A 27,799-nucleotide genomic window follows, 5' to 3' on the forward strand; every position below is an offset into this window, starting at 1 on the left:
ATCTAGTAGAATGAATCATATTTTTGGATTTGTGGTTGGTAGTATGAACTTCCTTAGGCTTTGTGCTGTATTCCTATAGAATGAGGCTCATTGAACTAGGTAAATAAACAGCATTAAAATTTGCCTAACCTCTAAAAATGAGATTTTTGTCATCTGAATCTTCCTGTCTTAAACTTAACATCATAACTTCAGCAGCAGGAAGCTTTAAGAATGTTTTAGGATTTCCTAGAACTTGCTATTCATGTGTAGACATTGGCTTGAAGTACATGACAATGTTTTCAGATATTCTAAACCTTATTTATTAGTTATAAATAAACATTCATTAATAATGTAATTATTGCTCTCAAGTTCAATATTCCCCACTATTCCAGCAACAATATACTCTCTTAATTACAGGGCATTGTTCTTCATGAGGTTTCCTTACTTCTCTCAATCAAGACTGAATGTATAAATACTCTTGAGGCACACATTTTAATTTCCAGGTGTATTGCTTCTTTGGGTTTGCTTGACATCCATCTAAGGTTGACATGAGAATAAATTTTGTGGTAAGAAAGAATATTTGACTTGGCCACCATTGTATTCTGAAAGCATTTGGAGGCAATGACCCTAGTCCCACCCTGAGTAACTTACAATAGTCCACAGATTATTTCTAACCTCCATGGAGCCAAAGTGATGATTAACAGAGCCTTTCATTGACTTCTGCCGTGTCTTCTGAGCAGTCTACTCAATGGCAGAAGTAACTGGTAATCTTAGTGTGATGTTTCTAGCTCAGTGTTGGCGAGTGCCAACCTATAGCTCTAATACGTCACTGAACCATCATCCCACCACGCAATAACTCTTTCCATAAGGCAGGATTTCTTGACCTGTCACGTGTTTCTTGTACAGTGTTGGTCCATCTTACGTTCTCAAATCAATTTTATAGCGTTTTTTTTTCTTGAAAAATTCAAGCTAGAATTATAAAGCGCGAATGAAATTGTTGTAGCTCTGCAATTTTGATTACTTTTGATTCATTCTACGTAGAATCATCCTTTTCCCCAGGCTGGAGGGTTTAATCTAAGCACTGCCATTCCATCAGCCTCAAAACAGTCCCAGGCATGATATTCTTTGAAGCTCTCTGCACAGACTATCACAACTCTCACTATGTTTTACCTTTTTACAAAGTCCCACAAAGAGATAATGGACCCAGTAATGTCAGGTATAACATCTTACCCAGTATATTGTAGCAGCCTGGCAGAGTGTCCTGGGGACAGCATAAGAGTGTTTGTGCTGCAATGCCATGGACTAGACCAAACCTAATGCATGCTAAATAAGAGCTCTGCTACTGAGTGGCATGATGAACCTTTTCGTTTATGACATGAGGTCGCAGTGTATTTTAGTCTCATTTTGAACATTCTGTGTAGCCCAGATAGACCTCTGACTCATGATCCTCCTGCTGCAGCCTCTAAAGGTCACAATTATAGTTATTTGCCTACACATCCAGAAAACAATAATGATGACAATCACAGAGTACAATAATTAGAAAAAAAATCCATATCCAGCCTTTCTGATATTAACTAGGATACTCAGAAATAGAAGATCTCTCTCTCTCTCTCTCTCTCTCTCTCTCTCTCTCTCTCTCTCTCTCTCTCTCTCTCTGTCTGTCTGTCTCTCTCTGTCTGTCTCTCTCTGTCTCTCTCTCTCTCTCTCTCTGTCTGTCTCTCTCTCTCTCTCTCTCTCTCTCTCTCTCTCTCTCTCTCTCTCTCTGTCTCTGTCTCTGTCTCTCTCTCTCTCTTTTTTTTTTTACTTATTTCAGAAGGAAAAGGTTATGGAAAATTCAAGATGCTACCTCAGAGTTTTTTTTTACTACATCTTAACTCTAACACTCCACATTCTCGTTCCTGCAATATTAGTTGTGATGTGCCTACTGTCATAACAGACTCCTTTTCAAATGCCATTTGATATGAAAGTAAAGTTTAGTTTTCTAGACAAATACTTAAATGCCACTGGTATCATTTTCTCATCTACTTGTCAACATTTTTTAATCAAATGCTCATTATTTGCTGAGCAATTAAGCTTCTTGCATTGACCTGAATACAGAAAGGCCCTGTCAGAAACAAAGTTTTTGTGTTAATAACAGCTTTTTATGTAACACATCACCCTTTGTTGTTTTGAAAAATGACATGACCAATAATGAGGTCTTCACATATGAACTTTTGAAGACTTACTGAGAGAGGTGAATAAACAAACGGATATAAAAATTGTTGCCACTACTCTAATTTAAGCATATGATTATGAAATTTTTTCTTAGATTTAGTCACTTACATATCTTATAGTTATAAGCTGATTTGGCTTTTGGGGGTGGCTGGGAATCTATGTAGAATGTAAAATTTTGGCTTGTGGTTTTTTAACTTATATTCTGCCATCAAGACTTTCTCAATATGTCAGAAGTCATAATTTTGAGTTCCACCTACAAAATGCATAGGAATTAAATAACCAGCTATTATGCATGAGGCAAATCACATTCAGGAATCGCAGTTGGTACTAAAATAGAATCCCCAAGAGATCTGCAGATTGTCTGTTTTACTGGCAAGAATTTATAATGTGTGGCTCAAACACTAACACATGAACTTCCATGCAGAAACTGTTTAAATTTCATCCCTCATCATGGATCACCAGGCTCAAGTGGTACCTTGGAAGAAGTACCAGGATGAACTTAAAGGAGGGCACTGTGAAATTTGCATGCTTTGTGAATAGCCCCACACTCATACACATATGCACATATGCGCAGCACTAACCAGGTTTATCAAAATATTTTTAAAGAAGAGATTAAGAGAAATTTCTTAATATACCATGTAAAATAGTGCAATACTCTCTCTCTTCTATTGCCCATCTCTTGGTCATACTATTTATTTATTGAATATAGTTTTCTCCATTGTTTTAAACAAAACACAAGTATTTTTATATATTTAAATATTTGTTTTTCATCTCTTTCTCTTTAAATTCATCATTTACAAAGGAAAGAACATTGCCCGTAGCATGTAATAGATCCCCTGATACATATTTTAATATTATTTAATTACTTATCTAAGTTATTTGATAAAAGTAAGCAATTTTGATAAATAAAAAAGTATATACGTTATAATTTTTAAACAAGGATAGACAAGACACCATGAAAGAAAGGAAACTTATTTAAAACTTAGAAATACTAAAGACCTTTGTCAGATGAAGGGTTGGTGAAGATCTTTTCCCAGTCTGTAGGCTGTCGCTTTGTTCTCTTGACAGTGTCATGAGAATTCTCAACAGAGGAATATCAAATGGCTGAGAAACACTTAAAGAAATGCTCGACCTCCTTAGTCATCAGAGAAATGCAAATCAAAACGACACTGAGATTCTATCTTACACCCATCAGAATGCCTAAGATCAATAACTCAACTGACACCACATGCTGGCGAGGATGTGGAGAAAGAGGAACACTCCTTCATTGCTGGTGGGAATACAAACTAGTACAACCACTTTGGAAAGCTATCTGGTGCTTTCTCAGAAAAATGGGAATAGGGCTTCCTCAAGACCCAGCTATTCCACTCCTTGGAATATACCCAGAAGATGCACTACCACACAACAGGGACATATGCGCAACCATGTTCATAGCAGCCTTATTCATAATAGCCAGAACATGGAAACAGCCTACGTGTCCCTCAGTAGAAGAATGGATAAAGAAACTGTGGTACATTTACACTATGGAATACTACTCAGCTATTAAAAACAAGGAATTTCCGAAATTTGTGGACAAATGGATTGAACTAGAAATTACCATAATGAGTGAGTTCACCCAGAAGCAAAAAGAGTTAAATGGTATATACTCACTTATGTCGAGACACTAGTCCAAGGGGTACGTCCCCATGAAAAACTTTACCTACCAGGAAAGTGGGTCAGAGGGGAGGACATCCTATTGAGACTTTAGGTTTGAGAAGCCTGGGAGAATGAGGAAATAGAAGGATCCAGAGGGTCCTGGAAAACTACAGGTGGGTCTGGGCCCTGGGTTCCTCCTCAAACTAAGGCACCAGCCAAGGAAAATATAGGCAGTAAACTTCGAACCCCTACCCAGACTAGCCGATGGGCAGGACATTCTCCACCGTTAAGTGGAGAAGGAGATCTGACTTTCACACAAACTCTGGTGCCCCATATTTGACAATGTCCCTTGGATGGGGACGCCTGGTGGCACTCAGAGGAAGGATAATAGGTCACCAAGAAGAGACTCGATACCCTATGAGCATATACAGAGGGAGGATGTCCCCCTCAGTCACAGACATAGGGGAGGGGACTAGGGGGGGAAGTGGGAGGGAGGGAGGGATGGGAGGATACAAGAGATGGGCTAACAACTGAGATGTAATATGAATAAATTAATAATAAAAAAAGAAGAAAAAAGAAATACTAAAGACATCAATAGAAAATAATGAACTCAAAAGTATTTTTAAAAATACTTCAGTATTTTATTAAAAATATTTGAGAGTTTCCTAATGGAAAAAAGAAAAGTGAAAAAATATAAGAAATATGAAAGTAAAGATAAGAAAATAAGAGATCAACCCCTGAGTTAAAATACTTGACTATTGGAAGTTTCTATAGTAATGAATAAAGTGGAAAATAAAAGATGTAAGAATAACTTCAAGATAGAAGTAGAGGGTTCTGAACTGAAAAGCCCACTAGATGCTCTAAAACTAAATGAAAAAAAGAGGTCTGCCACGATTCTACTGTGTAAAATTTCAGAAGCTAAAGGTAAAGCTATACGTCTATGTCATCATACCTCTCAATACAACTAAAGTTTGGCATATAATATATACATGTATCCACGTTCTGGCTGTTAAGAATAAGGCTGCTATGAACATGGTTGAGCAAATTTTCTTGTTGTGTGCTGGAGCATCTTCTGGGTATATTCCAAGGAGTGGGATGGCTGGGTCTTGAGGAAGCCCTATTCCCATTTTTCTGAGATAGCACCAGATAGATGATTTCCAAAGTGGCTGTACTAGTTTGCATTCCCACCAGCAATGAAGGAGTGTTCCTCTCTCCCCACATCCTCGCCAGCATGTGGTGTCGCTTGAGTTTTTGATCTTAGCCATTCTGATGGGTGTAAGATGGAATCTCAGAGTTGTTTTGATTTGCATTTCCCTGATGACTAAGGAGGTTGTGCCTCACATTTGACCATGTCCCCTGGAGGGGGAGACCTGGTGGCACTCAGAGGAAGGACAGCAGGTAGCCAAGAAGAGACTTGATACCCTATGAGAATATATAGGGGGAGGTGATCCTCCTCAGGAACAGTCATAGGGGAGGGGAATAATGAGAAAATGGGGGAGGGGAATGGGAGGATACAAGGGATGGGATAAACATTGAGATGTAACAAGAATAAATTAATAAAAATAAAAATAAAAATAAAATTAAAAAAAACAAAATAATAATAATAATAATATATACGTGTATTATGGATGAATGGTTGAATACTGAGCAAGACTATTAAAACTTGAATGAGTGTGTTAATTCTCAATGATGTTAATTATCTGTAGAAAAAGAGAGGGTAATATAATTTTTTAAGTATAAGGAAAGCGTAGTTGACTTACACATGTTTTCATTTGAAAATTACTTTAGACAATTGCAATCTGAAGAAGATTTAAAGATCAGGGATGAGGGGGTTACATATAATGATATCATCACATCACTCTATTCACACTTGGGTGTGCAAAATATTTTCTAGCTTAATACAAAGAGATGAGAGTAGCAAAAATGGAAAATAGGTCACATAAAATTTTCAAGAAGGAAAATGATATCAGCACTTCAATTATTGGAGAAAATATGCTTATGATTAGTAGAAGAAAATTCATAAGACTGGGAATATGTGACTATTTGAAAATATTTGTTAAATATATATGGAAGTATATTCTTGTCTATGGTGTGTTAACGTTCCTTAGCAGCATAAACCTAAGAAACATATCAGCTTGAAATGAGGAAATGTTTATTTTGACACATAGTTTTAAGTTTCAGTCCAGTCATTTGGCTCCAGTGCTTTTGAAGTTTTGCTATAATGGCCTCTCATAGTAAGGAGTAAGTGGTAGAGCAAAGCTGCGTACTTCGTGGTCAGGATGCAGAAAGGGAAAGAAAATGGGACCAGTATCTCTTCAATGCATGTCCATAATGACCCGCCTTTTCAATGTCTACCACTTTCCAATAGTACCAACTTGGGTTCAAAGTCTTTAATACTCCTTTTCATTTCAGATCCCATCTATAGAAAATGCAATAGCCAGTCCACTCCTCTTTATCAATTTCAAAATCTCCTTGGATTTCCATTGTGATTTAATTTCATTTAGAGCTGTTTATCGGTTATTAATTATGGAGAGTTATATAGTCCAAAGGGAAGTCCACAAACTAACTCATGATAGATTAGCACATGCTCAAATCCCTATGAAATCTACAAAACACGTACCTCACTACACTGGATTTTATTGTTCTCTATAGAAACTGTAGCTATTAAGAAAATGTTTCCTTCTTCTGAATGCCACCAGACCTCCCCATCAAGGGGATGTGGTCAAATATGGGACACCAAAGTTCATGTGAAAGTCAGTCCCCACTCTCCACTCAACTGTGGACAATGTCCTGTACATTGGCTAGATCTTGGTAGGAGTTTGATGTTTATTGCATGTATTGTCCTTGGTTGGTGCCATAGTTTGAGCAGAACCCCTGGGACTTGATACCCTATGATCATATAGAGAGGGAGGAGGCCCCCCTCAGTCACAGACATAGGAGAGGGGAATAGAGAGAAAGCAGGAAGCAGGGAGGAACGGGAGGATACAAGAGATGGGATAACAATTGAGATGTAATATGAATAAATTAATTAAAAAGTCAAAAAAGAAAATGTTTCCTAAATTTATTTTAGTATAAGACTTTATAACTGTAGGATTAAAATTGGAAGATAATGAAGAAATATCCATACCTTCTACAAGAAAAATAACCTCCAAACAAGAAGTATGTCCAGCTAAAATATTAATTAATATAAAAGTACAAAAAAAGCACACCAGACTTAAAATCATTCACCTATTCTTAAGGAAGCAATGAAGGATGTACTTTGCATAATGAAAGAAGAAGCCAGATAGGAAAAGGATATGACAAATGTTGAAGAGAAATTATGCTTGACACTTACTTTAAAAATGGCAAGATAGATCGTACTTGAACTTCTCCAGTAGGGGAGAGAAACTTCATTTGAACTGACCTCAACTCCAAGTTAAATAGACCTAGAAAGCTATTCAGTTCTTGATTAAGAGTTAAGTGGTTTTTCCCACCTTATAATGGGGGAGGCACCTTGAATTCAATGCTGTTTAGACAAAGGGTAGGAGATTATAAATGACAGAGTGAACAAATAAAAAAGTATTAGAAAATAAAAGGGAGATAAGTCATTGTGACCTGTTTGTCTTATTTATATCTTATCAATTATTGATAGTAAGTGTTCTAGACTCCATAAAAAATGAAATACAAGGGCTTGTCCTTTAAATCACATTTTAAAGATTTGATTCCCAAACTCTCTACAAACTACCCCTGGGTAGCAGGAAATTTTCACATGGAAAGCAGTGGGAGGGAGATTATAATTATAAAATTTGTAAAGACAAATCTCTAGGGAAATATAGGTCAAAGATTGTCTAGAGTTTAATTTAGCTGGGGGCGACATTAAGGCCATCTTGGACAAGTGTAAGAAACTGGCATCTTATCTAAAAGGGAACCAATGATGACCTGTGATGTGTCATATCCAGTTCGCTCATCAGAAATATAAACCCTCAGGGAACATTTTAGAAGAGGAGCAGAAAGATTGTCAGAGTCAGAGGATCAAAGATTCTGCTATGAGATTGTGTCCTAGTAACGTGAGAAGCTACACTCAAAACGTCTCACCAACCTGACTGCCAAACCATTAACTGAATAGGGACAACACCAATGTACATGCCAAAGTGGATGGGGAAAGTCCACAAGCTACATAAAGAACTAGAGGTAATTTAATAAAACTTGGATGAGGAGAGGTGCTTTTCTTGGTTGTCAAGTGCCAAATAATCACCTTTAAAAACATACATACAAGTAACATTATATGGAATGACAAGAATATATTTAGGAAAACTTGTATTCATACATAATTATATATTCATGCAATAGCATTTAATGGAAGAAGAGGCCATGAATTTGGGAAAAAAATAAAGAAGAGAAGGGTATATTGGAGAGCTTGTAAGGAAGAATAAATGAGAAATGTGTTTATAATTTAAAAAATTGAAACAAAAAATAGATGTATAAGCCTGTATGACCATCATGAAAAATATTGATCTGGTTCAAAATAATAATATGCAAGCATGCATTAAAAATGGTATGGAGCCTGAAAGAAGCTGAAACCAGGGCTATTTCATGACGTAGGACACCAGGAAAGGAGTTGATTTATGGAAATAAAATGTAATTATTCTAAATGAGATATTGTGTAGAAGTTAATTTTCAATTAGTCTTTGTAATTCTACTGATAAACTTTAAAAGAATGTGCTGACTTATTTTTTTACTTTTGTTTTTGAGGCTATAATATACCTCCATTTTCTTTCTTCCCTCCAAAGTCTCCAATATAGGCCTAACAGCTCTACTTCAAATTCATGGCCTCTTTTTGCATTAATTGTTATTGGATTCCTAATGCAGATACATATTACTGAATATAAGATGCTCAGTTCCTATAATATTTCTTTTGTATACATTTTCAGTGCTGACCATTTGGCTTTAGACAGTAAACAGACTTTTGAATATACCGAGAAATATGGTGTGATTATCAAAAAAAAGATACAAGTGAAGTCTCAGAACATTTGGACAATAAACCACACATGCTTAAATTTTCATAAGTCAATACTATATACATATATATCCAAATTTTAAAGTAAATGAAAGTGAAAACAAAAATTATAAAAACACATGGATGAAGGAAAATTACTACTTATAATGGAATTTACAGCACTGAATGCTATGAAGACCTAAAACCAACACCCTAAGCTTCTTATTTATCACATCAATAAAGGAAGAGCCAATTATTTCCAAATTAAGAATAAATTATTATTTTTTAATTAGAAGAGAAAGTAATGATGTTAAAAACAAGAAATATACAGAGAAAAACAGTACAGTGAATAGCTGACTCTTTGAATAATAATCATAAGCCTTTGGTGTAGTGTAGTGTGTGTGTGTGTGTGTGTGTGTGTGTGTGTGATGTCTGTGTGTTTTGTGCATGAGAGGATGAGAGAGAGAGAGAGAGAGAGAGAGAGAGAGAGAGAGAGAGAGAGAGAGAGAGCATGAGAGAAAACAAATGCTAATACCTTAAATGAATAAGAATATTACTATACATCATCTATGGACAACAAAGAGACCATAATATGATGTTATTAATAAATCTGCATCTACAAATTTAATTGTCACAATTTAATGATATTAACACACCAAATGATTTTGAGTGGTCCTATATTTATTAAAGAAAATTAAATCAATAACAGCTTTTCAAGACAAAAAATACACCAGGCCTAAATGAGTTCACTGGTAAATTTATTCACACATTATCTTTCACCTCTTGCAGAGGGTAGAGTCAGAGAACATTCTTCACTTCTTTATTCTACAAGGCTAGCTACCATCACCTCAAGCCCAAGTTCAAAGATATTGAATGAAATCACTACACGTCAACATAGCTACAAAGATCCACAATGAAATACTAACAAATCAATTCTAATAATAAATAAAAAAGAATTATATACCATGATCAAGAGTTAATTATCTTAGCAGAATAATGCTGATTCAATACTTAAAATGATTTAACATAATGCACCACATAAATGTTATTATTGAGAAAGCTTCCTATCTGAATCGAGACTGAATAACGAGGCATACTATTTCAAGATTCTTACCAGGGAAACTTAGCTAGGTGGTGGTCTCCATGGCAGCAAGAAAAAGTAGGACTCCCTGGTACCAATACTCACATCTTTAGCCTTTTATACCACAAAGTGGAGAAAGGGGCGGGGCAGGATAGTGCTAAGTTCTGGATGATATACTGAGACATCTCTGGATCTTTGATGTATCCACTCTCTACTTAAGTTGTCCCTTGCACTCTCCAACATTCCTGCAGTGTGATGAGCTCTTTCAGCAGCAGATGGCCAGTTATGTTCATCCATCCACCTGTCTATCCTAACTAAATCACACATTGTGTCACATAACTAGAACACATTTATACAAGGCTGAAAGGGCAAAGTTAACATTATTATACTAGAAAAAAAGATTGATGATACCCAACATCCACTTATGATTTACATAAATAAAAATTAGAAATAGAGTGTGACTCAGCTGGATAGAACATGTCTAAAAATACCAACAGCTAACATCATTTTATCAGTGAGAAAGAAATTAGAGCCACTTCTCCAAGACAAGGATAAGCCAGAGTTGCCAGTTCAACCATTTTGACAATATGAAAAATACACATTTCTCAAATGGAAATAAGAGAGGTTTTATTTTGAGTGACTATAGACCAGGACTATGGGTCTAGATTGCCCATATTCCATGTTCCAATGGTGTAACAGTTTCCTGAAGTTTCCATAGGAACAGAATAAATAATCATAGATTGAGATCCTTTACAAATATGTTAGTAGGTATATCAGGTTAGGTAAGTCACAGCAAAGAAGAAAAAAATGGTATAAGTATCATATACTATCTGATGAGTGTCTTAGCTTTAGGGTTGGTAAAAAGTAGAAGCTCTGTTTATACATTCCAAAATATTTACCTTAATAGCCACAAAGATGTTGGATAATACATACAGTGCTCAATAAATGACTATTAACGAGGTTAAAGACAGCCTAAGTTCATTTGTATTAAGCTCGGAACCTGTCGCTTGCCTAACCCTTACACTCGTTGAGGTTCTAATCAGTTAATCAGCTTTGTGAGTATAGCTTCATCCCAGAAACTTTAGTTCACACTCAAAGCATCATAGTGGAACTTCTAGCTAAGTTATTAAGGAAGAGCATGCATTGAAGGTATGCAGAGTGGGCAGTTAGCAATAAAATTGTCTTTGTTTGTAAAAGGCATGGTTAGCCTTATAGAAAATCAAGAAAAGGTGATCAAAAAAATCCTAAAAAAACTACGCAGCTACAAAATGCTTACTAGAAAGTATGACATGCTCAGTCCTGATACAACTTGATGAGCTGGGATGGTTGGGAAGGGGCGCTCCCTTTTTGTGAGGAACAGAGGAGGCCATTGAGAGAGAGGGACGGAGGATGGGACTGGGAGGTGAGGAGGGATGGGGCTATGACCAGGTTGTAAAGTGAATAAATAAATAAAAATCTTAAAATCACCTCATATCCTATTCAACAATGATATTTGAATGAAATGAAATTTGAAATTAAAAGCAAATGCAATTTGGAATACTACTACAATAAACTGTACAAAGTATGTACAAGATAAATGTAAAGAGAATTACAGAAATGGTGGAAAAAAACAGAGAACTAAGTAACTGGAAAAATAAACCATATTCACTGATATGAAGATTCAACAAGTTAAGATGTCATTTCTTCCTAACTTGATCTACTCAATACTCTCAACTTTCTAAAAGTTATTTTGTGCATATTGAAAAATTAATTCTAAAGTTTATATCAACAGGCAAAATATCCAAAAAAGGCCATGTAGTATTTTTAAAAACATATTTGAACATTCTAAGTTCAGAATTTATTATATGCTACATTGATCAAGACAGATCAGTATTAATGAAAGGATACATGGGCAAATCAATGGAACAGAATAGGAAGCTTAACATATATATACACACATACATATATAGACATTTGATTTCAACAAAGGACTAGAGAGTATGTAATGAAAAGAATGATCATTTTTAGCAAATGGAGATAAAGCCACTGGGTATCCATATGTAAAACAGCCAAAATCTAGAAAAATGGCAGCACTAAATGCTGATCAAGATATGGGGAACTAGGATGCAGATATAAGTGAGTATACACCATTTGAGTCTTTCTGCTTCTGGGTTAACTCACTCATTATGATCATTTCTAGCTCAATCCATTTATCCACAAATTTCGGGAATTCTTTGTTTTTAACAGCTGAGTAGTATTCCATAGTGTATATGTACCACAGTTTCTTTATCCATTCTTCTACTGAGGGACACTTAGGCTGTTTCCATGTTCTGGCTATTATGAATAAGGCTGCTATGAACATGGTTGAGAAAATTTTCTTGTTGTGTGCTGGAGCATCTTCTGGGTAGATTCCAAGGAGTGGAATAGCTGGGTCTTGAGAAAGCCCTATTCTCAGTTTTTTGAGATAGCACCAGATAGATTTCCAAAGTGGCTGTACTAGTTTGCATTCCCACCAGCAATGCGGGGCATGCCCCATGAAAGCCTTCACTTACCAGGAAACTGGGACAGAGGGGAAGACATCCTATTGGCACTCTAGATGAGAGAAGCATGGGAGAATAGCAAAGTAGAAGGATCCAGAGGGTCCTAGAAACCTACAAGTAGAACATTATGATAGGCAGATTTGGGCCCAGGGGCCCCGCTCAAACTAAGGCACCAGCCGAGGACAATACAGGTGGTAAACTTTAAACCCCTTCCCAGATCTAGCCAATGGGCAGAACATTCTCCACAGTTGAGTGGAGAGTGGGTTATGACTTTCACACGTACTCTGGTGCTTCATATTTGACCACGTCCCCTGGAGGGGGAGACCTGGTGGCACTCAGAGGAAGGATAGCAGGTTACCAAGGAGAGACTTGATACCCTATGAGCATATACAGGGGAGGAAATCCCCCTCAGGAACAGTCATAGGGGAGGGGAATAAGGGGAAAATGGGAGGGAGGGAAGAATGGGAGGATACAAGGGATGGGATAACCATTGAGATGTAACAAGAATAAATTAATAAATTAATAAAAATTAAAAAAAAAGATGTGGGGGAACAGAAGTCAGTATTCACTGCTCAGATTTACAAATAGTGTAGGCACACGGAGAACAATATGGTAGTTTCTTGCAAAGGCATATGTGCCTTTAACATATAACCCAGGGGTAAGCATCTCCAGTATGCTCTATAGTTGAAACCTTATGTCCCCATTAACCCAGATCAGTGAATATTTACAAAACTTCATTCATAATTGTCCAAACCCTAAGTCAGTCAAGACATTCCTCAGTGGAGTGGAGAGAGAAAATAACTGTGATTCCACAGACAATGAAATGCTATTCAATATTAGGATATCAGCTAACAGGACATGAAAAGAAGAAAAATAAATTAAGTGCGCAGTATTAAGTAAAAGAAGCTAATCTGAAAAATCCACCCCCAGAGTGATTGTTATGATACAGAATTCTTAAAAAAAAAAAAAAAAAAGAAACCACAGTTTTCATCAGGGAAGTGACAGGGACAATGCATGAGGCACAGAGAGGTGACAAGGCAAGGAAATGACTCTCTATGATACAGGAATGCCAGGTTCATGTCACTACTTATTTTCTAAGAACAGAGACCGTGCATCAAGAAAAGTATGGACTTTGCATAATAGTGTTCAATATAGCTGCACAAACTGCAACAAATCTCATGTTCCGGCCTACAGTGTTCATAGGGGGAAGATTATGCAGTTGAGAGGGGAGAAGTACACTTTCAGCTCAGTTTTTTTCTGAACCTAAAACTGCCTCAAAAAAAAAAAAAAAAGTACGTTTTTCATGGGGGAGGAATTATTAACTCCTGGAGAAATGTTATATAAGAAAGAAATTGCTCTCATAATTCACAACTCAGCTCAGCCATAAAGATATTTATGTGGTCATAAATTTTATACTATTGATTTAATCAAATTTTAGAGAAAATTATGCAGAACTGTCGAAAATAGAGAGTTGCATGGCTTAAGCATTCTCATTCGCACCTTCCAGGGGCATATATGGATAAATAGCTAAATGATGCAAAAAGGATGCAAGTGTGGCATAATGCGGATAAAATGAAAATAAATACCTTAAGAAACAATCCAGACAAGTGGATAATGATGGGTTTGCAGCAAAATACTGGAGATGGCAGAAAATATGGGCAAATAGTGCTATTTGGTTAATGATTTTGTGGAAAGTATGATTTTAAACTATATTTTAATAGTAGTCAATAAGGTAGGTAATGCTGAAAACAAACAAGTGACATGGAGTGCCTGTCATCCGTGCATTCTGGATCTGATAATCCTTAGCTGTCAGAGCTTAGCATGGTAGGTTGAACTGTACTCCTTCAAGATGTATATGTTTAACTCTCAGCTCCCAGTACCAGCAAATCTGAGTTCATTTGGAAATATAGTAATTAGATGTAACCAGTTCATATTATTTTAGTCCATATGGTTTTAAGTAAACGTGAATGAATTGCTTGCACAGAGGGAGTATTTGAACACAGCCTACAAGATGGATGTTCTGAGAAATTATACAGAGATCATAGTTACATTTTTGGAGCCATAGTGTGCCAAATATTACCAGCAAGCCATCAAGGGCATGGGCAAATATTATCTCTTGTTGCTCAGTAAAAACCATCCCGACTGTACTTTGAGAGCAGACTCTGAGGCTCTGAAACAATGTCACAATAGATTTCTCTATTTCTGAAGCCATGCAGTGTATGTCTGCAACAGTTGTCCTCAGGAAATAGTGCAGGCAGCATGCTAGAAAGAGGATCTAGGCTAGCAAGATGGCTCAGTTGGTGAAGTGTTGCCTTGCAAGCATGAGAACCCATGTTGGATCCACACAAAACGGGAGGCAGACTCTGACCAGTTAGTCTAACCTAAGCCCCATCTTGGCTAAAACACTTTAAATTTAGGGGAAAATCAAAAGGTACCATCCAATATATTGCGTTTGTATTAAAAATTTGTAAAGATTGTCTCCTAACACCTTGGTAACAGGAAAGAAAGGGTTAACTCTCACCAGTGGGATGGCATAGTAGATGATGATGGTGTGGATTTGATCCTAGGAAATCACATGGTGGAAGAAGAGAAGTGGCTCCTCCAAGTTGTCCTCTTACTTCCTCATTTGTATGCCCACACACATATGCATGCATGCACACACAGGAGTGTGCATAAATAGAGATAGATATAGATAGATAGATAGATAGATGATAGACAGACAAATAGACAGATAGGTAGACAGACAAACAGACAGAAGCAAAAGTTTCTAGAATAGTGTCTTTCTTATGGATAAGGCTATTTTGTTTCCCTTATTGCAAACATGTCATAGCTGAGTATGTGAACTAATTCATGTTTTGGCTACCTAGACACCTTCATCTATTGCATCCATTACCTCTTATATTTTAGCTAGGTGACCATGACAAATCTCTTCTCTTCTCCTTTTATATAAGCATTTAGGACATGAAGAGCTAATAAGTTTACACTCTGATCACAGAATCTCTACTGCACATAAACTCTGCCTGCGTTAATGCCTTAATGTAGTTCTTTCTGAAGCTGTGGAGACCAATTACACTGGTGTACTGAGAGTGCCCAGTGGAGAAGGAATTTCACTGCAGAAGTCATGGCACCCCCATGCTTAGTGAAATAGGCAACAACCAGATTCTCAGCATGACAGTCTAGGCCCTGGTTATTGTTTGAAAACAAACTCCTGCATAATTGCTTTCGCACTTGTTTAGTTTTATATGAGAAATAAGTCTTTCCCCAGCAGAAGAGGAGTACTAACGTAAATAGTCAATATTTCAGTTTAGTAAAATTCCTCTATTCCATCTTTTCAGATGGAGCCTCATGTCTAGGAATGATTTCCTGTGAGAGAAGGGGACCAGGGCGGTTACTGAGATCCTGAGCTAACTGCCTTCAAATTCACTAGCTATTAGGAGATGAGACTGTGTTACTTCTGGACTGTGTGGACCTGGCTGCCCTTGTGTCTTGATCCTGTTAGAGTTGCCTTTTAAGCCATTTTTCTCTTCTCTCTTTGTCCCTGATGACTCATCTGGGTTTCTCTGGTAACCAAATATTGAGTGAGGCATACTGAGAAAGAAGTAGAAAACATTATTTTGTCCTATATAAGTGACCCTGAAATCCTACCCATTGTTCAGGTTCTGGTTCTGTTGCAAACAGATCAAACACAACCGTCTCCTGTTTCTTTAAGATGAGAACTCATCTGAAGTTACAATAACCCCTTAAATCATCTCTTTTAAAGATGGAAGCAGCTGGCCGGGGCTGGTGGTACACGTGTTTAATCCCAGCACTTAGCAGATGAGGCAGGTGGCTGTCGGTAAGTTCTAAGCCAGATCTAGTCTATACATCCAGCTCCAGGACAGCCGGAGCCACACAGTGAGAAAAATGGAAGTGGCTTCCTAGCATTGTAATAAGATATTCATGTTTCACTAAAGTTAGCCCAGCCCATAGGAAAGGCCATGTGTGTATGGACTGTGTTTGCCTTCTTTCTTTTATCACCACACATTTCCTAATTCACCATTATTGTTCCAATTCCTCCAGGCCTGGAATAGCAAAAGAGAATAGTTAATGGGTCAGGGAAGCTATACAGGCACCAAAAAGACTTTTAGAGGATTACCAAACTGACTTGCACATGGTTGACATTTTGGGCATTTTAGAAACACTATATTGCATTAACTCCTCCAGCAGCAGGCACATGACTATTAGTTTACGTGATCTGCTTTTTTTTTTTTTTTTTTTTCCTTTTTTTTTTTTTTCGGCAGGGGGAAGCAGAAGGAGATAACATTTCTCTGTGTAGCCTTGGCTGTCCTGGATTCACTTTGTAAACCAGACTGGCCTTGAAGTCACAGACATCCGCCTGCCTCTGCCTCCCTGGGTGCTGGGATTGCAGGTGTGCTGGGAATCCAGTTACGTGCTGGACTGATTTCTCTTCAAAACCTGGGAATGTGTGGAATTGTTATATGATATGATTGTATGAGTTATCATTACATGCTAATAAAACTTCTGTTCTTGGAAAGAAAACAGGTGCAGTGACAAACCACACATTGCTCTTGGTTCTCTACTCTGGACCTACCTTTCGGTAGTAAAACACTCACCCACCCAAAACACATCACCACTTTTTGTTTGGCCACTTAGCAGGTGGCTTTGGTCACAAGCTTATTTTGATCTTTCAAGCCTATGTCAATTGCCAGATCTGTGTCTCCAAGTTCCCATGTAATTCATGAAGTTTTTCTTCAGAGCCTCAGGAAGAAGAGAACCCTTCTTCCATCTTTCTCTTACTTGGAAAATAGTGATGTCATAGCACAGCTTTCTTCAGGTGACTCCTCCTTTCAGGGTCTGGTTTCTCCAGCTATGATTTTATCCTTAGTATTTCCAGTGTGAGTCAGTGGCTCACAGTCACAAAGCAGAGATAAAATTGTCTATGCAGGGTATGCCCACACAGATGAGCACCTCACTGTGGGGTCAGAGTGGTTTGCTCCTGTTAGCCTATGACTCCACAACACCTACACTGCAGTAATCCTATTCCCATGTTCGTCATCAGTCATGACTTGCTGAGAAACGGAACGCTCTTGATGCATTCTCTCGCACCTTGTTTCTGTTTGTGTGTCATCGGCACCGTTCCGTGGATGATCAGTCACGTGCATTGTGTACCACCCAATTCATCTAAAGAGCTGTGAGTTTATTATCTCCATCCTGTAAAAGTGTGCTGATATTTTCTAAGATGTGTTATGAACAAATTCACAATGGAAGTTGACAAGACTGAAGATAGTGATTTGCTAATGCAGTTCCCCCACTATGGATATAAAAACTATGTATCTTTATTCAACCAGCTGCCCTTTAATATAAGGGACATGAGCTTCTTAGGATTTTAGTATATGTATAAGGTCCTGAAACCAACTCTATGTGTACAACGGGACCAACTTTTAGTAGAAAAGGTTAAACCAAGTAATAATGTGTTGTTCTATGAAAAGTTCTTCAAAATCCTAAGATTAACTTCAACATTAAGGTAAATGAGGTCACTCTGAAATCCAGTTTGGAGAACTAAAATGTGTGAAAAAATAAATATTTGGGAAGAGGAAAAAATGAATCACATTTATTGTAGCACTAGTTTCACCCAAAGATATGGTTTAAATAATTGGTCTCATGAAGTTTTTAGGTCCCAAAAAGGATCTTCAGCACTAAAGTTAATAAAAATCATTGGTAATTTTTCTAAAAGTAATCATTTAACTGGTAGTACTTTGGTTGGTCAAACCTTCAAAAGTATAGTCTATATGCACAAGATTAATTTAGCTGTTTCCTCAAGTGCCTGTAAGATACAGTAGGAGATGGAGACAGACCTACATTTTCAAACAGTAAACAGAAATAAGTACATCCCAAATAAGCTGACATTTATAGTCTTTCTCATCCTTACAAATTGCCTTCTTGCAGGAGACAGACCTTATCCTGACATTTAATATTTCAATGCACCGGTCTTGGTGGATGGAGAATGGACCAGGATGTATGGTGACATCTGTGACACCCGCCCCGGACTGGGCTCCAGAAGACCATCGGTACATCACTGTCTCAGGGTGTTTTCTGGAGTACCAATACATAGAAGTGGCTCACAGTTCCCTCCAGATTGTCCTCGCAGTAAGTGTTGACAGTTAACCATTCCTTCTAGTGTTTCTGCAATTGTTTATTTCTGGGCAAACTCAATATGTGCATAGACTCTATGTTGAATTGCGTGGGTTTCTTTTCAATTTAATTTTTCTGATTAATGCCATTTATAATAGGAAGTTGGTGGGTTAAACCAAGTCTTCACAATCCTGGGTACATAGATTTTCATCAGAAATTGACAAAAAGCCTTTGATATCATCCAGCCCTTGAACATTTGGCTCTTTCATTTGTGGTAGGATTTCTCTGAAGATTCTAAAGGGCCCATTGAAAAGGTTTTCACATCTCACATTCTTCCTACCTAAGAAGAAAGATTTCAATATATAGGGGTTTATTTATTTTTGCTAAAGTGTTAGCACATTTTTTTCCTTCTGCTTGCCTGCCATCTTCCTCATTCTTCCTAGATTTCACAGATATGTCACTTTTTATTCTCCCTCCTTTTTCAGAACAACTCATACTTTCATTAGCATCTGTCTCTAGACTTTAATGACCCCATATATTATATTCTGACAAATAAAGAACCCTCCTTTAATCAGGACACAGTGAAGTTATAAATGTCAAATTATTATCATATATGCTTATGTTCTACAAATAAAATATTTATATTATTAGGACAAAGATACAAATAAAAACACCTCTTCTTGAAGAAACTTAGGGAACCTGTGTACTTCTGTGATAATTGAAAAGTTGACAACTTTGTTATACAAGAATTCATGTGCTTATGTGAGATGGGAAATCATATGCTTTTTCCTTAGATTCCATATAGACCTGTAATTGATAGCCACAAGCTTAAACATGTTAGCAACAAATAAATCTTGTTTTTCAACTCTTTCTTCATCTAATTATGTTGAGTAATATTAACTTACAATTGAATAATAAGAAACAATATGTTATATGTAAAATGGTATCAATCTCTCTAGATTTAAAAAAAACAACTTTGTATCATGATATAAGATACTCTAGCTAGGCATGGTGGTGCACACCTTTAATCCCAGTGGTCAGGATGCAAAGGCAAATGAATCTTTGTGATTTCAAGGCCAGCCTGGTCTACGGAGCAAGTTCCAGGACAGCCAACTCTATAGATAAAAGACCTGTCTCAAAAACTAAGAAACAATGTACAAAGCAAAACAGAAAGATATTGTGATATTAGAAATTTGTTCTTAGCCAAGGGTTGTAGAATGTGGCAGTGGTCAGCCTACTTGAAAGGCCAACGTGGAATTGTGAGTCCAAGGCAGCTCTGAGCCATATCTGTAGACCATGTTTCAAAAACCAAAAACAAGGGGATTCCAAGATGGTGCCGATCAATAAGCCACGTATCTGATCTACTCCGAGGAGACCAGAGACATAAGAGGAGCAACAGATTGCTGGATTTTGAGAACTGTAGGTGGGTGGGGCCCCAAAGGCCGCAGACCAAACAGTGGGCCTACCCCCTCCCCCCGGGGCAAGCAACATCCCGGAGGTACTAAACGCACTCCCCAAACTCTGGAACGGAATCCACATGCAAACTGCAGCCTGTATATAAAGCACAGTCTCGCTGTTTGGGGAGGGGATTTTCCGAAGTCCCCAGCCAGAGGAGCCTCAGTGAAGAGGGTGAATCTGCCCTAGGTCCTCCTTCCACACCACCCCAAACTGTGGAGGATACCCGCCTAGGTGGAGTGGAAACACAGGCGGTGGGACCCAACAGAGACAGCTAAAGCGGGACTGCAGCTCGCTGGCCTTCCGGGGCCCAACCTAACACCGATCATAGCAGACTGAGCCTGCAAACAGAGGCAGTGAGAAACCAGCTTGGACTGCTTCCACAGACCTATCGGGAGACGTGGGTCGTGCCTGCAGCGATAGCTGAACATCATAGCCCTGCAGGAAGACTGGGTTCCTCTGGCTTCCACCAGAGCTCCGCAACCCTATTGTTCCTACCCAGCCACAAGGCACTGGCCCTGCACTCCCCGAACAAAGGAGCCTAGCCAGGGCTCCTGGCCCTGAGCAAGGCAGGCACTCCCACATTATAGGGAGACGAGACGTGGGTGGGTCGTGTTTGCAGTGTCTAAATGCTGACCTAGAGCGTTAGAGGAGTGCCATAGCCGGGTGGGAAGATCTAGTTCCGCGGGTGACTGCCAGAGCTCTGCAACCCTAGGCTCCCTAAATTCCCAGCTGCAAGGCTCTGGCCCTGCATTCCCAGATCAAGAGAACCTAGCTCGGGCTCCAGGCCCTGAGCAAGGCAGGCACTCTCACATTATCGGGAGACGAGACATGGGAGACGTGGGTGGGTCGTGTTTGCAGTGTCTAATTGCTGACCTAGAGCATTAGAAGAGTGCCATAGCCCGGCAGGAAAATCTGGTTCCACGGGCGACCGCCAGAGCTCTGCAACCCTAGTCTCCCTAACCTCCCAGCTGCAAGGCACTGGCCCTGCACTCCAGGAACGAGAGAGCCTAGCTGGGGCTCCTGGCCCCAACAAGGAAGGTACTCTCACATTATCGGGAGACGAACCATGGGTCTTGCTCGCAGTGTCTAATTGCTGACCAAAAGCGACCTTAGTCCCTCTAGGCATATAGTTCTGGGAGAGGTTGGACACCACTACAGGGTATAGAGACAGAGCTAAGAGACAGCTACAGCCCCAGATGATCTGAACTACCTGGGGTGTGAAAGGACATGCAGCTGTGATCAACTTACACAACCAGAACGTTTGTGTGCGAACCTTATTCTAGGTCACAAAACTGCTGTTCTGAATTACAGCAGTAAAGTCCAAACAGATATCTATTCTGGCTGACTCAGCCTGGAGCCAAAGGTGCAGAGGAAAATCACCAGGAGTGAAACCGGTTCACCTACCTGTTCCATGGAAATACTCCCTGATCCCCACAGGCAAGAGCACCTGACCTATAATCAGTCATCAATTAACCACTCTCCACCAGCGAAGGTCACTACAAAATACCTTCCAAAATCAGAGCCATCAAAATGACAAGAGGACAGCGAAAGAACACTAACAAAAACCAAAATAATTTGCATCTCTGGATCCCAACAATCCCAATGAAAACAACCTAGAGAACCTAACAGCAATGGATAGGCAAGAAAATGACCTCAAGTCCTTAGTAAAGAAGATGATAATGGAAGAAACAAATAAAATCTGTAAACAAATGCAGGAGGAGGCAAGCAAGAGGGCTGAAGAGTTAAAAGAGTCATATAAAGAGGCACTTGAAGAATTTCAGAAAAATATAAATACCAGATGATGGAAATCATTAAAACAGTACAAGACATGAAGATAAAAATGGAAGCTATGATGCAGGAACACATAGAAGAAAAACGTGATCAAGAGGCATCAAAGAAGAAAGCAAACATCTCAGAGGTGGCCTTATCTACAGATTGCAAGAAATGGAAGAACAAATATCAGTACTTGAAGATACAATCGCAGAACTGGAAACAACCATTCAGGGAAATGGTAAATCTGAAAAGTTCCTAACATAGACCATTCAAGAACTAAAAGACAACATGAAAAGATGAAACTGGAGAATAATAGGGATAGAGGAAAGAGTAGATAGCCGACTCCACAGCCCAGAACACATCTTTAATCAAATAATGGAGGAAATTTTTCCCAATTTGAAGAAAGAGATGCATACGAGCATACAAGAGGCCTACAGAACACTGAATAGAATAGACCTGAAAAGAAAATCTTCCCGCCACATAATAATAACAACACAAAATATACAGAACAAGGAAAAAATATTGAAAGCGGCAAGAGAAAAAGGCCGAGTAACATATGAAGGTAAACCTATCAGAATGACTCCTGACTTCTCAGCAGAGACCATGAAAGCTAAAAAGGCCTGGACAGAGGTGCTGCAACCCCTAAGAGAATACAGATACTAGGCAAGACTACAATATCCAGCAAACTTATCAATAACCATTGACAGAGAAGACAACTTATTTCATGACAAAAACAAATTCAAACAGTACCTAGCCACAAATCTGGCTTTACAGAAGCTATTAGAAGGAAAACTCCACCCCAACTGGTCAAACTACAACCAAAACTACATAGGAAATAGGTAACTATACCATTGCAAAATCACAACCTCACAAAATCTCAACCAACTAAATTTGGTACAAATACCAAAAATGAAGGGACTTACCAATCACTGGTCATTAATATCTCTCAACATCAATGGTCTCAATTCTCCAATAAAAAGACACAGACTAACGGAGTGGATGCATAAACATGACCCAACATTCTTCTGCATTCAAGAAACACACCTCAACCACAAGGACAGACATTGCCTCAGAGTAAAAGGTTGGGGAAAAATATTCCAAGCAAATGGCCACAAGAAGCAAGCTGGGGTAGCCATTCTAATATCTAATAAAATAGACTTTCAATGAAAATTAATCAAACGAGATGAGGATGGACACTTTGTACTCGTCAAAGGTAAAGTCAACCAAGAAGACATCACAATTTTGAACATCTATGCTCCGAATACAAGGGCTCCCACATTTGTAAAAGAGTTATTAACAAAGCTTGCCCCACTCATCGATACCCACACATTAATAGTGGGAGACTTCAACACTCCTCTTTCACTCAAGGATAGGTCTTTGATTCAAAAACTAAGCCGGGAAATAACCTCATTAACCAATGTCATGAATCAAATGGATCTAACAGATATCTGCAGAACTTTCCACTCAAATGCAAAGGATTATACCTTTTTCTCAGCACCCCATGGAACGTTCTCTAAAATTGATCATATAGTTGGTCATGAAGCAAACCTCAATAGATACAAGAAGATTGAAATAATACCTTGTATCTTATCAGATCACCATGGTGTAAGGCTGGACTTCAACAACAACAGATATAACAAAAAGCATACTAACACATGGAAACTAAACAACTTTCTACTTAATGACACATGGGTCATGGAAGAAATAAGGGAAGAAATAAAAGACTTCCTGAAATTCAATGAAAATGATGGAACAACATACCCAAATTTGTGGGACACATTGAAAGCAGTGCTAAGAGGTAAATTCATAGCACTAAGCACCTTCAAAAAGAAAAAGGAATCATCCCACATAAACAACCTAACAACACATCTGGAAGCTCTAGAAAAAAAAAGAAGCAGAAACACCCAAGAGGAGTAGACGCCTAGAAATAATCAAACTCAGGGCTGAAATCAATGAATTAGAAACAAAGAGAACAATCCAAAGAATCAACAAAACCAAGAGCTGGTTCTTTGAGAAAATTAACAAGATAGACAAACCATTAGCCAATCTAACTAAAAGACAGAGAAACACTATCCAAATTAACAAAATCAGAAATGATAAGGGAGACATAACAACAGATACTGAAGAAATACAAAGAATCGTAAGAACATACTTTAAAGGCATTTATGCCACAAAATTCGAAAATTTAAGGGAAATGGACAAATTTCTCGACCGATTCCATTTGCCGAAATTGAACGACGACCAGATAAACAAATTAAATAGCCCTATTTCGCCTATAGAAATAGAAGCAACCATTGATAATCTCGCAACCAAAAAAAAGCCCAGGGCCAGATGGTTTCAGCGCAGAATTCTACCAGTCCTTCAAAGAGGAGCTAATACCGATACTATTCAAGCTATTCCAAAAGATAGAAATGGACGGAATCCTACCAAATTCCTTCTATGAGGCCACAGTCACATTGATACCTAAACCTCACAAAGACCCAACAAAAAAAGAGAATTTCAGACCAATTTCTCTTATGAACATTGATGCAAAATACTCAACAAAATACTCGCAAAGCGAATACAACAGCATATCAAAGACATCATTCACCATGACCAGGTAAGATTCATTCCAGGCATGCAGGGATGGTTTAACATATGGAAATCCATCAATGTAATCCATCATATAAACAAACTGAAAGAGAAAAACCACATGATCATCTCTTTAGATGCAGGAAAAGCATTTGACAAAATCCAACACCCATTTATGTTTAAAGTTCTGGAGAGATCGGGAGTACAAGACACTTATCTAAACATAATAAAGGCTATATACAGCAAACCCACAGCCAACATTAAATTAAATGGAGAGATAATCAAGGAAATCCCTTTAAAATCGGGAACCAGACAAGGCTGCCCTCTGTCCCCATATCTCTTCAATATAGTTCTTGAAGTTCTAGCCAGAGCAATAAGGCACCAAAAGGACATCAAGGGGATCCAAATGGGAAAGAAGGAGTCAAATTATCATCCCTGTTTGCAGATGATATGATAGTGTATATAAGTGACCTGCAAAATTCCACCAGAGAACTCCTACAGCTGATAAACACCTTCAGCAAGTTGGCAGGATACAAAATAAACTCAAAAAAGTCAGCAGCTTTTCTGTATACAAATGTCAAACAGGCAGAGGAAGAAATTAGGAAAACTATTCCCTTCACGATAGCCACAAACAATATAAAATATCTAGGAGTAACTCTAACCAAGCAAGTGAAGGACTTATTCGAAAAAAACTTCAAACCTCTGAAGAAAGAGATAGAAGATGACATGAGAAGATGGAGGGATTTACCTTGTTCGTGGATCGGGAGAGTCAACATAGTAAAAATGTCCATCTTACCAAAAGCAATTTACAGATTTAACGCAATCCCTATCAAAATACCCACAAAATATTTTGAAGATATTGAAAGATCAATTCTCAAATTCATATGGAAAAATAAAAAACCCAGAATAGCAAAAACAATCCTATACAATAAAAGATCCTCCAGAGGAATCTCCATACCTGATCTCAAGCTGTACTACAGAGCAACAGTAATTAAAACAGCATGGTACTGGCAAAGCAATAGGCTGGTTGATCAATGGAATCAAATTGAAGACCCAGAGATGAATCCATACACATTTGCTCACTTGATTTTTGACAAAGAAGCCAAATCTATTCAATGAAAAATTGATAGCATCTTCAACAAATGGTGTTGGTCTAACTGGATGTCTACATGTAGAAAAATGCAATTAGACCCTTATTTGTCACCATGCACAAAACTCAGGTCCAAATGGATTAAAGACCTCAACTTAAAACCAGAGACATTAATTCAGTTAGAGGAAAAAGTGGGGAAGAGCCTGGGACACATAGGCACAGGAAACAACTTCCTGAACAGTACACCAACAGCCCAGGCCTTAATGTCAACAATAAAGAAGTGGGACCTCATGAGGCTGAGAAGCTTCTGTAAGGCAGGAGACACTGTCAGTAGAACTAAGCGACAGCCTACAGACTGGGAAAAAATCCTCACCAACCCTACATCTGACAAAGGTTTAATATCCAAAATATATAAAGAACTCAAGAAATTAAACACCACAAAACCAAACAACCCAATTGCGAAATGGGGCTTGGAACTTAACAGAGAATTCTCAACAGAGGAATATCAAATGGCCAAGAAACACTTAAAGAAATGCTCGTCCTCGTTAGTCATCAGAGAAATGCAAATCAAAACGACACTGAGATTCCATCTTACACCTATCAGAATGGCTAAGATCAAAAACTCAAATGATACCACGTGTTGGCGAGGATGTGAAGAGAGAGGAACACTCCTTCATTGCTGGTGGGAATGCAAACTAGTACAACCACTTTGGAAAGCTATCTGGCACTTTCTCAGAAAAATGGGAATAGGGCTTCCTCAAGACCCAGCCATCCCACTCCTTGGAATATAACCAGAAAATGCCCTACCACACAACAGGGACATATGCTCAACCATGTTCATAGCTGCTTTATACATAATAGCCAGAACAAGGAAACAGCCTAAGTGTCCCTCAGTAGAAGAATGGACTAAGAAACTGTGGTACATTTACATGATGGAATACTACTCAGCTATTAAAACCAAGGAATTCCTGAAATTTGTGGACAAATGGATTGATCTAGAAATTATCATAATGAGTGAGTTCACCCAGAAGCAAAAAGAGACAAACAGTATATACTCACTTATATCAAAACACTAGTCCAAGGGATACGTACCATGAAAATCTTTACTTACCAAGAAAGTGGGTCAGAGGAGAGGACATCCTATTGAGACTTTAGGCGAGAGTAACATGGAAGAATAAGGAAATAGTAGGACCCACAGGATCCTGGAAACCTACAAGAAGAACTTTCTGACAGGCAGATCTGGGTCCTGGGGTCCTCCTCAAACTAAGGCACCAGCCAAGGAGAATATAGGCATTAAACTTCGAGCCCCTACGAAGACCTAGCTGATGATCATGATATTCTCCACCGTTGAGTGGAGAGTGAGATCTGACTCTCACACGAACTCTGGTGTCCCTTTTCTGACCACGTCCCCTGGATGGGGAGGCCTGGCGGCACTCAGAGGAAGGATAGCAAGTTACCAAGAAGAGACTCGATATTCTAAGAGCATATATAGGGGGAGGAGGTCTCCCTCAATCACAGACATAGGGGAGGGGAGAAGCGGGGAAGTGGGAGGGAGGGAAGAATGGGAGAAAACAGGGGAAGGGCTAACAATCGAGATGTAATATGAATAAAATAATAAAATGGAAAAAAAGAAGAAAAAAAAAACAAAAACAAAACTTGTGTTTCTGCTAGAGGCTTTACTTGTCACTTAAGAAACAAGGCTAATGGAACCATCTCCAACCCAGTGGTCAGGAATTACCAAGCCTGAGATAAAAATAGATACAGAGAATCACACTGGCATGCCCTTGCTCAGAAGGAAGGGCTGTCTTTACAGCTCATCATCTCCCAGCCCCAAAGAAAAAACTGTAAATCTTTGTAGAGAAGCCTAGTTTCTAGAAAATCTAAATTCTATTCTTTTTTAAAGTGTATCCAGATATTTTTATCCAGCTTATGTGAGCTCTGTGCTCCTTCTGAGTTATAGAACCAGTCACTAAGACACCACACTGACAAAGAAATGAAGGAAGGTTCCTTCTCTGAAAAATCATAGGAGAAGGAGAAGGAAATTGGCTTATATGTAAGCTTTTGAATCACTGGAGTGTTGAATATTATTAATATTTAATATTGATTTATAATTTTATTATAATCATTGGTTACTCCTTACGCAGGTATATACCCAAATAACCACAAAGAGAGACTGGGATATATTTAATTAGCCTAGACCATAATATTGAGCAATAATTACTTCATCCTAAAACTCCAACCTAGTATAGCTTCCTCCCATTCAGATTTCCTACATTATACTTGATTTTTACTCATCTCCTTGGTCTGGTTCATTTCTCCTGGTGTTTGCTGGTCCTCTCTACAGGCGTCCCTCCTGTCCTTCCTCCTCTTGC

The 27,799-nt window shown here is 38.4% G+C and overlaps 1 protein-coding gene across 2 annotated transcripts in view; it reads left to right on the forward strand.

The window, feature by feature from the left end:
- Nkain2 (sodium/potassium transporting ATPase interacting 2) overlaps positions 1-27,799 on the forward strand; it is a 1,044,320-nt gene that overhangs the window by 830,857 nt on the left and 185,664 nt on the right. For both annotated transcript variants that reach the window (XR_007832587.1, XM_051164285.1), the window contains exon 4: positions 18,350-18,550. Coding sequence is in view for 1 of the 2 variants with exons in the window: in XM_051164285.1 (XP_051020242.1) it covers positions 18,350-18,550 (201 nt within the window). In the remaining variant the exon portion in view is untranslated. The remainder of the gene's footprint in view (positions 1-18,349; positions 18,551-27,799) is intronic.

This window comes from Acomys russatus, chromosome 21, assembly GCF_903995435.1.
Source record: "Acomys russatus chromosome 21, mAcoRus1.1, whole genome shotgun sequence".
NCBI classification, from domain to species: Eukaryota; Metazoa; Chordata; class Mammalia; order Rodentia; family Muridae; genus Acomys; species Acomys russatus.